Below are 13,300 nucleotides of genomic sequence, written 5' to 3'. Positions count from 1 at the left end.
TCTACCCCTTTAAAAATGCATAACATATTCCTACTATGCAGTTTTTTATATTTCTTAATACACACCCATTAGATATTTTAGTTCAGTTTCACAAAACATATATTTATCCCTAAATAAATACGTCCAATATAAATTAAGTATATGCAGTCAAATAAATTAAATGGAACGTTTCGTAAAAACATATCAAATGTACAGATTTTTGATCTTGAATATTAAAAAAAAATTATAACCGCTCAAATCACTCCAATAAATTATTTGACATAAAACTATAGTAATTGACAATTTAAATTACTTTTTTAATACAGCATTTAGATATAGCCGTACTTTTTTTAACACATGGCTTCGTTTCATGTTCTTCTATCAGATATGCAATAATACTTCTATTTACCAAGGCCTATGAATAAGATCATCCAGGAAGATCAGTTGTCCTCAAGTTTGCTGTCAAAATCCGTTATTGTGAATGGACTTCACATTATAAAAATGTAAACAACGTTCAAATTGTTTGACAATAAATTGAGAAATAACAGTTGTTTTTCGCTTTCTATTTGAACTTTCTATTAAGCCCTTGATATGTTCGATACACTAAATTGAAAGTGAAGCCAAGTTAAATGATACAATAATAAGGTGATGTATCAAAACAAAAACATGTTTTTTTATCCCACCATTTGTCAAATTTTACCTTTTAATATTTCTCATGCACTTTGACAGTTAATCGGATAGTCAACTGCACTAAATGGAGTACCAGAATTAAATTATAAAAATGGTGTCACACGTTTTAAAAATAAATGTTTGCCAGTGTTGTATTTCCGACAAAAAAAACAAACACACTATTATTGCTATAATATATTAATTTTGGTTCTATTTAATTAAATTGACTGCTCTATACTTCATAAACACACAAATATTTATTCTCTTTCAATACATATTTCTTGTTTACTCTAAGTAGTGAGATTTCCTTTATTTGAACATTTGATTTGCTCTTTAAAAATACATTTAAGTGTGTTGTTGTTATTTGTTAAAAAAATTAACTGTACACAAAATAAAGGTAATGGTCCTTACAAACGCTAAGCTAATATAAACGTAAGTAAGACAATGCTAAACAAAACATAACACACCTGATTCATCCTTCGCATCAAATTGGAAAAAATAGATAAAAAAGAACTAATATAATAGCACGTTTAGACTACTTAATCCACTCGATATCAAATGTCAGTATCGTATACGTCACTTTAATCATGTTCACAAATCCAGTGGATTATATTTGACGTATACGCTATGGAATTGACATATGCAATTGAGTGGATTTCGTAAATCTAAACGTAGTTTAAAATTAGTTATAATTGATATTCCAAATTGGCCACCCAATGATCTGGACATTTATTAAAACCCACCTTAAATGATAAATTATTCATCCTTAATAATTTTCACATATTGGATATTTGTTGAAAGGATATGCATCAACAGACATATTATAATAACCTATATTTAGAAAAGTGTTACAAAATAATTATAGATTGAGTAAAAATTGTGAAAAACTTATAATATGAAACAAATTGAATAATACTAATAGAATTTATAATTTAAACAAAATAATAATCCTACTATAATATAACATTTACACTGAACAATATAGAATAGTGTTTATGTAGAGATTAGTTCAATTGAACTATTCATTGCAGTGAGCATGTGATCTAGTTCAGCAAAAGTAGTTGATTTAATAATTAACGATCGAGCGACTGAATTTTATATGGTCTGATCGCAGGATATACTAAAATTAACCCCTAAATGAGTGAAATATGGAGACATTAAACCAAATAATAAAGTGAATTTTAAATTTCCCAAGTAAGGACTAAAGAAATAAATATTCTTAATAATAGCAATCGATGTTGACGATTTGTATTTATTTCAGCCTTTCGGAAATCAAAATCATTTAAGATAATCTAAACATCTGGTATTGAAACTATAGGCGTTTTATTTAAACCAGAATTGATCCCAAAAATTTAAGTATATTCAGAATTTGCATTGATAATCGAAACTTTTCACTATGCGTACTTAATGACACGTTTAGATTATAAATGTCTCGAGTTCATTGCTAAATTAAATCCACTCATTTTCTCGATTTGCTCTATATCCTGTGCGTAATCGAAATAATTTCAAATACAACACTGTTTTTGCAACTAAATGTACCAATACGGCAACGTTTTAAATAATTAAAATTTTTAAAAACGTATAATAAACAATTAACTTTTTAAAACAAAACATATTTATATATTTATATGTCTAAACAACTAGTATTATTTTGTTTACAAAATATAACAAAACAGCTGACAAAATTTTCACAGTAAAAATTTGCAAATACTCAGTGACACAACTGTCAAATGTTATCGCTCAATTCGCTCTCTTTTACTGTACTTTTGCGTAAACGAACCATTTCTACAAATTCTTGAGTAAACGAACATACCTTATATATGTTACTATTCTATTACAAGATACTCGAAAGTGTTAAACAGTAGACAATCGATAAATAAAACTGAATGCCATTTACCATGATCTATTAATAATGTCACCCAGCTAACGATAGTCAGCTGTTTTTTCTCAAGTCTAAAGTCTTTCAAAATGGAACTCATTTAACAATAATGGATTTTGACAGAGAACTTGAGAAACAGCTGATATTTGGCTGGTCTTCCTGGATGACCATATTTATAGGCATTGGCATTAACGTTAGCTACTGTCTACTGTGCATTTTTCCCTATTGTAGGGATCTTTAATCGACGTTTAACTAAATAATATTGTAAGAAATTATATTTTTTTTATCAGTGTAAATGTTATAAAAAATAACTGCAATGAAATGTCTCTTCGAATTCAAACAGCTAACTGACTAACTAATTATCGACCAAAAAAAAAAATAAAACAAAAACCTTAACTAACTCTTTGTATAAAAAACATTCACTTATCTCAAAATAAAAACATTTCCTCCTCCTTTCCCCTGAATAAAAAATCAACATCACTCACCCACACACATCTACATTTAATCGTATAGTACCCTTTCGCGGACCACCACGTTACAATCCCAAACGTCGTTCCGGTATGGGTTGGCTCAGTGCCAATGGTAGCATTGGCGGTGGTAGTAGCCTAATGGGTACATTGACACGCAACAGCAGTACATGTGGTCATCATGGACCACCATCACCGTGTCCATCTGAGCATTTGCCATATAGTTCAGCCAGTTCGAGTTTATCCGAAGGTTCATCCGGTCATCGTTCTCATGAGGATGATATCAGCATTGTAACAGGTATTTTTTTAAATGATTTTTTTTTTATTTTTGTATATTTAATTTTATGATTATGTTTTATATTTATTATTGATTTAATTTGTATATTGATTAAACATGTTTAAAAATTTTTGGGTAAATAAATGTGTATCCTCCATTCTAAATCAAGAGGTAAAACATGTATTAAAGCATGTTTACATGTTAGCATTTTACAAAAAAAAATGGTTGTGTTCCCGTAATGATATGTGTGTTCGAAACATTTTTTAGAAAATCGGATTATAAAAGGGGTAAGGTTACGTTTAGACTAGGGATAAGTAAACGACTTCCGATTAATCGACTTTTTGTATAGAAAAGTTTAAAAGTCGAAGTCGACTTTTTAGTCAAATGCAAAAATCGAAAAGTCTAAAAAACGACTTTTTGGTCAGAGGCAAAAATCGAAAAGTCTAAAAGTCGACTTTTACTTTCAACTACGTATCCCTAGTTAAGACTACTAAATCCACTCGATCTCAAACGTCAATTCCATTTCTTGGATTATATTTGATATATACGCTATGGAATTGATCGAGTGGATTTCGTAAAGCTAAACATGCAGTTTGATATTTATAACCAATGGAGAACAATTCCTATTAGAATTATGAAAATGTTGATTGAAATTAGGGATAGGTAAATCGACTTTCGACTAATCGGTTTCGACTTTATTACTTGAAAAGTCTAAAAATTGAATACTTTTGATCTTTGGAAACCTCGCAATTTCAACATTTCAAGATTGATTTTCAATTTTCTTCATAGTTATTTCAAATCACAAAGCCCAAAGCCCAAATAATCCAAAATTACTCATTCCAGAACTGTTAGTCGATTTTGAACAGATTTAAAAAGGCGAAAGATCGAAAAGTAGACTTTTCAGTCAAAATAAAAAATCGAAAAGTCTAAAAATCGATTTTTTGGTCAGAGGTCTAAAAGTCGACTTTTGTCATCGACTATGTGAAACCAGTGCAATGTCTCTGTATACGTAAACAAAGAACAGCTGACTGGTAAATTTATATCATTTGAATACTAGTTTAAAGGGCTAGGATTTTGAACCTCGATTTAGAAGGAATAGTCTAAATGTGCCCTTTTATTGCGAGAAAAACATGTCAATTTCATAGCGTATACGTCAAATATAATCCACTGGATTTGTGAACATTATTCACGTGACGTATACGCAATGGAATTGACGTCTAAACGCGCTCTAATTCTTGGTTAGTAGTTGTATAGATGTAGAGTATATTCCATGTAGAAATGTGAGAAGCATTCGACTTGTTTTATAATGTAATTTCTAATGGATTTGATGAATGGAGGATATATTAGCCGATAAGAGGACATTTTTAATTTTAGTTTAATTAAATATAGTTTAAATTTAATTTAAGTGACGAATAGAACATACATAAATATTTACTTAAAGTCAAAACCATAACATCAAACAGATAAGTATTTTCAAAAAAAGCAATATCAAAAAAACTATTTTTTATATTTGATCAAAGAGGAAAATGTCCATTATCCTAAATGGACAATTGCATGTTCTAGCACTTTTCTGCCAATATAGTTTTTTTCGTTCGAATTTAATATCAAACATTCTAGTTTTTGTCTTTCTATTTTCAGTTTATAGACAAATTGCATGTTTACATTTCTTAATTGTTACCATAAAATCTACAAACAGAACGAAAATACTTACAAACGAAGAAGTTTATATTCAGCTTTTCATTCGTCATGCATTTTCTTTCCATATATTCTTCTTGTTTTTTTTTTTTTCTTTTCTTTTATTTTTTCTTTCATACACATATGTCTTCTGTGACGTTGCAAATTGTCTTAATTCATATAAAAACATTCCATACAAAAAATACATACATACGTACAGTCAAACTTGGTTAGTATAACATACCTATTAAACCCATATATATATATTTTAAATCAAATAGAAGAGACTAGGAATTATATATCCTTTATTACCACATTTGACTGTATATCCTTATTTTATATTGCATGCATGTAATCATATATGCCAAACAACAAACAACCTTACACTAAATACAAGAAATCTGTTCTACATTTGGATTTGAGCCAATATTTAATATTGTCTTCTGTAAACGTGTGCGAAAGATATTAAATTAAGGAGTGGACTTTAAGCACATATATACAAATATCTTAGAAATAAAATTAGTATAAAATATACATATTTATTGTTAAATATAAATAATATCGAATAATATATATAGTTCACAACGTGATACAATAATAAGGTGATGTATCAAAACAAAAACATCTAGTTTTTATTCGACCATCTGTCAAATTGTATCTAGTAATATTGCTCATTGTTGGCAAAATTGTCCGTCGAATTCAATTAGAATCCATGCTCTTTGACAGTTAATCAGATATTCAGCAGATCTAAATGGAATACCTATTTATTGTACCATGATTCAAAGTACTAATGACACATTTACATCGAACTTTTCATTGTTTTATGATAAATCATAACTTAATGCTTTATCTACCTCAATTTATGATACGATTTGCTCGAAATCGTATGTTAAATCGATATGATTTCAAATACAACCCTCCGTTTGCACTAAAAAATGCATCACTTCTCCTAAAAGTACCAAAATGGCAATGCTTTTCAATTCCAAATACATGGTAAACAAAAATATTTCAGAAATTGGAATTTTTAAAATTTATAATGAATATTACTATAAATTAAAACAAAATTGAGAAGCAGCTGATAACCAGCTGGTCTACTTGGATGACCTTTTTAATAGGTATAAGTAGCATCAGCTGACTTTATAACCAGATGTTTTCTAGATAGATTAAAAAAAATCCATATTTGGAACAAAATTTTGAATCGATTTAGCATTGCAGATCAGATTACATAATCAAAAGACTAAAATTAATTTTTAATATTATATTTTTGTTTTGAATTGTTCAACAATTCTCAAATGGGAATCTTTAATTTTGTAGGTGTCTCGTCTATTATATCTACATGATTTTACTAGAAACTGTTACATTTACTTCTCGCAATATTTCCCATATGAGTGTTAACTCTCTCTGCGGAAGTTACTCAGTAATTCTTTTTTATCTCTTTAAAAAATGGAGACAGTTCCTCCTCCAGCTAATTCACTTTCTAATTGAATAGAAACTATAAGACCATAAACCATATGCGCGAGATAAACAAAGATTTTCTTATATTTTACGTTAGTTCGATAATAAAACACGTGGCAAGTTAAGCGAAAGCTCAACACAGCGCCATTTTGTACTTTTTTTAAGCCCGTAGGCGTGATTGACTCTTTAAATGCATCTTTCTTGTAAGCTGTCTACTCAGTAATTCTTATTGGAATAGTAAACGAACACACCTATTATTAGTCGACTTATCAAATTGACAGACCAAAGGGTTATATAGTTAGCATTTTAACTATTTCCGTTAAAGAAATCACTGAAGGGAGCAAATGAACTAGTACAATGATTTTTTTACAGTTATCAATGAAATGGAATTTTAGAAATGTTATAGAACGACTATGAATTATTAAATATGTTTAGGGACTATGTGATTCTTACCATTATATGTATTAATTAAATCCCTTAAATGTATTGGACTTTAGGCTTATATTTGTCAAAGAATATTATTGAAAGTCTACTATAATGCCATGTACAGACCGCCGTCGTTCGCTCTCTCATTCGTTGTTCGATCCTTAATTATGAAGTAATTACTTAGTTCCCCATACAAAATTGTCTGAGCGAACACCGACTTTTGTACGTTGTTCAATTTGAATCACTCTCCGAATAACCAAGAAATTTGTCCCATCCCTAACAATTGAGAGAATTTATCGAAAATAAATTAATTTTGACAGCATGAAAATATTTTTAAAATTTTCAAACTTTTTCAGTGAAATTGAAAATGGTGAATGAAAAGTATAAAATTTTCTAGTTTTTATATATGCAGAAGGAAGTAAATTTTGTAATCTACATAATGCAATATGTATTTCTTTCCCTTTGGTTCTAATTAGCGTACAAAACGAGAATCCAATATGGGGAAACCCAAACAAAAAAATTCTCCAATTTTTTTATGTGACATTTGAATTGAGAAAAAATGAAAATATACTCAAAACAACAATACTTTCAGAAAAAATGGAAAACATGAATTAAAAGTAAATAGATATGGGTTCATACAATAGTCAGGAGAAAGAGAATTATTTTTTCTATTTAGATCCATATAGGATTCACGCAAATATGTTACAATTTTGGTGTAAAACTAGAAACAAAAAGTTTGAAATAAAAAACTCTGATGACATGAATTAAGAATAGTATTGTATGAACGGGTTAATTCATGTACATAATTCTGAGAGCGAACTACGTTGTTCGAATGCCCGTCAGAACATGGCATACTTTTTATTAAGGAGTAGCTACTCAAGTCTAGGGGATTTAATATGGGTATTTGAGCTCTGATTTATAATCCGTGGTTTATTTAAGGTATTTTAAAGGATTTCAGTAGTACATATTTTTCTATTAAACCATTTCCGATCATATACGAATATTTTCCATGAAAGTATAATCCTGATTTTTATGGACATTTTCAATGTAATTAAATTATTCAAACAGCATTATTATTAAAACTATCAGAGTAGATTTTCTGAATACTTTTGAATATTACAACATCATTCCGTAATATTAGGAATATCTCCTTAAGGTCTTTCACTCGGAGAGTCAATACATTTTTGTCTATAAACCTCGATATTAAATATGTGTGTCCTCACATCCTAAATTTTGATATATTTTCCAAATTAACCTGTTTTAACTGCATACAGAATAATTCAAGAAACGTGCCACCTTTTCTATCAATAAGGAAACATATATCCAAAACCTAGATTTGCATTAACCTAACCACTCTCCCCCCTCCTCTACTGTCTTCTCTCCACACACAGATAAATCATTGGGCGATACCAGCGACATTATTAGCGATTCTTCCGGCGTTGGTACCAATTCCGATTCTGCAGCCTGCTCAATTGGTCACCCTAGCACAACGGTGGTTTGCATGGAACCCTATGCTGGCAATTCAGTTGGTCATATACGCCTGCAGGTTGGCGATGTTATTGAAGTTGTGGGTTCCACCGATTGTGGTCTGTTGGAGGGCTATGTTCGTGGTACCAATCAGTCGGGTTTCTTTCCAGCTGAATGTGTACAAGAGGTTAATTTACGGCAAAAGAATATAACCAATGTTGCTACAGCGAATCCAAATCACTCGCCCTATCAACATTCGCCAGCAGCATCGTCTGTTCACCAGGGTTCACCACAATTGAGTCTGGGTGGCAGTTCAGGAATTGGTGGTATGAGTAGTACGGGCGGTACGCTGCCACGTCCCTCGCTAATACATCAATCGCCATCGTTGTCGGTGAATAGTAATGGTTCGACACATGCTTTGAATGGTGGTGGCGGTGGTGGATCCACTGAGAATTACGGGTCAATGAAATTGACAGGAAATGGAAATATTGCCGGTCAGCAACAACAAAATCAGCAATACAGCAGTGCTACAGCACCCAGAGTCAAGAAAAAGTAAGTATAGGAAATTTGATATTTGTTTAAGGTCTGAGTATTAATTTTTATGTTTCCTGCAGTGCTTTCAACGAACCCCGGACTGTGGTCTTGCACAGAGCCAAGCGTGGTTTCGGTTTTATTTTGCGCGGTGCCAAAGCTTCTTCCCAACTTATGCAATTGAAGCCATCTGATCGCTTTCCAGCTCTCCAATATCTGGACGATGTTGACCCAGGAGGTGTGGCCGACATGGCTGGCCTAAAACCAGGTGATTTTCTCTTGGCCATCAATGGAGAAGATGTTCGAGCTGCATCCCACGAGAAAGTAGTTGAAATGATAAGATCAGCCGGAGCTTTGGTCTCGATGACGGTTATATCGCCACAATTCCCTAATCAAATGCAAGCCACTCCACAATATATGCCCAGTCATCATTTGTCATCGGGTCCCAGCACTCCGCAAACCTCGCATCGACAGTGTGCTACTTTGCCACGTAAAATGTCGTTGGGGCCAAATGCTGCTGCTGCCGCGGCAGAACGCCAGGGAAGACCTGCACCGTTGCCACCACGCAGAGATCCTAAAACCACATTGTCAGTGGGCCGAGCTAGAGCTAAGTCAATGGTGGCCGGTTTGGAGAATGGCGGCGAGAAAGAAGACGATGATATCCATCACACGAAGTCATCTTCAGTGGAATCGATTGTGACACCGACACCCACACATCCTGGCACCCCGGTGCAATTACGCACCGCCAGCATTAAGGCCAGGCCCACATCGAGTCGCATTACAGCCGCCGAACTTGAGGAACTGTTCCAACGTCAACAGGGCGAAGCTGTTGACAGTGCAAATCGTTACTCCACCATGATGACCACTTCACGTTTCCAATCGGGTACAGACAGTGGAGCCGCCACACCACCAGCCAATACCAATTCCCCCCTTAAGGGTCCCATGGTGTATGGCAGCGTGGCAGAGATGAAGCGTAAAACCAAATCCAAAAATGGCACATTACGTGGCAAGCCATGTGCCATACCAACAGTGGGCGCTGGAAGCCGTGATCTGAAAAGATTCCATTCGACACCAGATCTTAATATTAATGCCGGTGGTTCGTCTTCTTCGATCTGGACAGCTGGAGTGGCCAAGGGTCATTTGTCGCAAGACGATGTGGCCACACTACATGCCTCGATGTTACGCCTGAATGCATTGCCGCCACCAAATCATCCACCACCACCGCCACCCGTAGTGGGTCAGGTGGTAAAGGTGGAGACACGACAAAGTTCGGAATATGAAAGTACTCTGTCACTGCAGCAGAAACTAAAGAAACGTGTTGAAAATGATGCCGTAACTGCGGCCGCAGTTGATGGTATTCAATCGAGTTTTAAACCTTCGGCAAGTGCAAAGATCTATGCTTCACCACAGGAGTTAATCGCATGGAAGTTAAGGCAAACTCAAGAGGTATGTGTGTGGGTTTTTTACGTTTGAAGTTCTTAAAATAATAATTAATTCTCTCTCTCTCTCTTTCCATTGCAGAATCGCCAACAGAACAGCAATCAACAACAAAACTCGAATCAATCTGGTATTTATGCACCAACAAATGTTGCTGTCCCAGCCGTATCCCAACAGCAAGCACAAATTAGTCAATATGCTCAACCAACGGCATTGGCGCAAGCCTCTGCAGCCGGCGCCAGCACAACCTCTTCTTCTAATGTCACAGTCACCACCACCAATAACACCTCAACGCATTATGCCGCTCCACCCAGCCAAAATGGTGGCATAATTCACAATCAAGTCAATAACAACAACAACAATAATAGTATTGTGGCAAATCTACCGACTGGACCTGCACCACCGATACCCGAACCCGACTATAGTCTCAGTGAATCGGATGGTGAGGATGAAAATTCAATTTTGGTAGCCCGAAATACGAAGCTAAATGAGAAGATTGCTCTCATTGATGTACCCGAAACAAGTGGAAATAGTCAAGCAAGGTAAGGAGGATGGGAGATAGAGAGAGGCCCAATTTGATTATTTTAATTGTAAAATATATTTTGTTTCATCTTCTTTCCAGTGGCAGCAGTTCAGCATCTGGTTCTGCATCCATTTCACATTCCCTATCCGTGGAGGAGATACAACGTATTCGCAGTAATTTGAAACAATCCAAATCGTCGCCAAATGGATTTGATAAAAACGATGAGAATCAGCCAGCCTCCGCCAATGAAACAAATCAGCAACAGCAACAGCAACAACAGCCGCAACCAGCAGCACCAGCTACAGCCAAAAATGATAATGATGTTGAAAACCTCAACAACAACAATAATAATAATAACGAAGAAGAAGGAGATAGTAATAGTTCATCGGGTGTTAGCAGTGATCAAGAAGTATTGGCGGCTGGGGCCTTGGCCCATATTGGACCCAAATCAACCGATACCATTAAGAAAAAACCCACGGTCACAATCAATGAAGAGGCCAAAACAATACCCGATACAACAAATAAGGAAAAGGATGAAGTGGACTCCTCCGCCAAACTGCCAAAAACAACTGCAACACCAGCAGTTGCAACCGCAACCACCACAGCAACAATTACTGCTGCGGCTACCCCCGCCACGGCAACCACAACAAGTGCAGCTGTACCAAAAACGCCACCACCCACACAAAGTAAACCCAGCAACATGCAACAGTTGGAGAAGACTGCAAAATCGACACCACCGCTACAACACAAAACACTACAACCTGTGGCAATAACCACAGCTGCCAGCATCGATAAGCTACCGACAAGCAGCGGCATCAGCGTCAGCCTGACAAGCAGTAACGCCGCCACCACCACCGCTATTTCAACAACAAATGTGGCCAATGCCAAGGCCGCCTTTGAGGCCAAGGCCATTACCTCGTCCCACGTTCCTGTTTCAGCTACACCAAACATTCCAACCACGGTCACCGTTAAACAAATGGTTCAGCAACAGCACGCCCCAGTCATACAGCAACAACAACAGCAAATGTCCGCAACCAAAGTCAAAACCATTGTCGTTCAGAGTCAACAGGTGGCGGCCAAAAGTCAAGCCTCGGTGGCTGGACGTTTAGCTCAACCCCATATGAATCCCAATCAAAAGCTGTTGGCCACACAGCAACAAATTCTCCTGCAACAACAACAGCAACAACAACAAATGGCCCATCAACAACATTTACAGCAGATCCTCAAGGCGAAGGCGGCAGCCGCTGGAGCGGCAGCCAATACGGCGGCCATTGTTGCCAAACAGCAACAACAAATGGCCAAACAATCCAGTATACTCTCCTCGCAAGAGTCCCAAGAGGAACAGCGTTCCGATGATGATGGTGAATTGAGTCCTTCGCCGCCGGCCAAGGCCTTCCAAAGACACAATTCGCTAACACGCAAACAGGCGGCCGCTATTGCTATGCAACGTGCCACCCGGTCGGCGGCCGTTTCGCTGGTTCAGTTGCCACCACCCATTGAGGCCGATAGTGATTCTGAAATGTCGATGACCATGTCGAATTCAAAATCTACCATTGTTGGTGGCAGTGCTGTCGCGTCTGCGGTGTCACGTCCCGAACCGGACGGTGGCCTGGTAACAGAGAATATTGTGCTGGCACCACCGCCGCAATTTTGCGATTGCAATGACATTAAGCACACAGCACCGCAGATGCAGCAACCACTGCCGCAACAACAGCCTCCACCCCAACAGCAACCACAGCAGCAACATCCACAACACCACCAGCAACAGCAGCAGCAACAACAACAGCATATGTTATTGCAGCTGCAACAACAGCAACGCTTACACTTGGCACAGCAACAACAACAGCAGCAGCAACAGCAGCAACAATTACAATACCAACAATATCAACAGCATTTGCAGCAACAACATCAGCACCATCAACAACAGTTGGCTGCCATGCAGCAGCAGCTGCAAATGCACCCGCACATGATGTCGTCCATGCATCATCATGTGGTGGCGGCACAAAATGCTGGTAATGTTGCTACTGCTGCTCCTGCTGCCGCCGGTGCCGGCAATATGGGCACACTGGGTCGTGTACGTATTGTCGGGACTCCCAAGAGCAATAATCATCATCGTTTGCATTAAAAGGTGAAAAAGAAAAGCAAAATACTGTGTCGTTTTTTCTATTTATTAATTGGTTTCAAATTTGAACATTTGTGTACGCGTTACATTTAATTCGATTGGCTTAAGTGATGGCCAAATAATTTATGTTGTTTATTATTATTATATTATTATGTTGTATGTATTAATGTTTTATATACCATATATCTGTATGTGTGCGTGCGTATTTTATGAAGAAAAGAAAGAAAAAAGTTATCGAAATATCTTAAATATACTTATTAAAAAAAATCATGTTTTGAAAATTTTCTATATTTTTACTGCTCTGTGAATGGTGTATAATTTATTTAAATTATTAAGCGCCAGATATTTTAGAGCTATCATTCCATTCAAGGTTAATTTTCCCTATTTGAGAATG

The 13,300-nt window shown here is 35.8% G+C and overlaps 1 protein-coding gene across 1 annotated transcript in view; it reads left to right on the top strand.

Moving 5' to 3' along the window:
* Positions 1–12,909, top strand: part of LOC133329239 (uncharacterized) — a 143,656-nt gene extending 130,747 nt beyond the window's left edge. Inside the window, exons 7-11 of the mRNA XM_061537733.1 lie at positions 3,041–3,292; positions 8,218–8,845; positions 8,908–10,270; positions 10,346–10,803; positions 10,884–12,909. Coding sequence (XP_061393717.1) covers positions 3,041–3,292; positions 8,218–8,845; positions 8,908–10,270; positions 10,346–10,803; positions 10,884–12,909 — 4,727 coding nt within the window. The remainder of the gene's footprint in view (positions 1–3,040; positions 3,293–8,217; positions 8,846–8,907; positions 10,271–10,345; positions 10,804–10,883) is intronic.
* The last annotated feature ends 391 nt before the right edge of the window (positions 12,910–13,300 follow it).

Source organism: Musca vetustissima, unplaced genomic scaffold, assembly GCF_032173495.1.
Source record: "Musca vetustissima isolate MV318-11 ecotype Yass unplaced genomic scaffold, APGP_CSIRO_Mvet_v1 utg5570, whole genome shotgun sequence".
Classification (NCBI taxonomy): domain Eukaryota; kingdom Metazoa; phylum Arthropoda; class Insecta; order Diptera; family Muscidae; genus Musca; species Musca vetustissima.
This window is presented reverse-complemented; position numbering and strand designations above follow the sequence as displayed.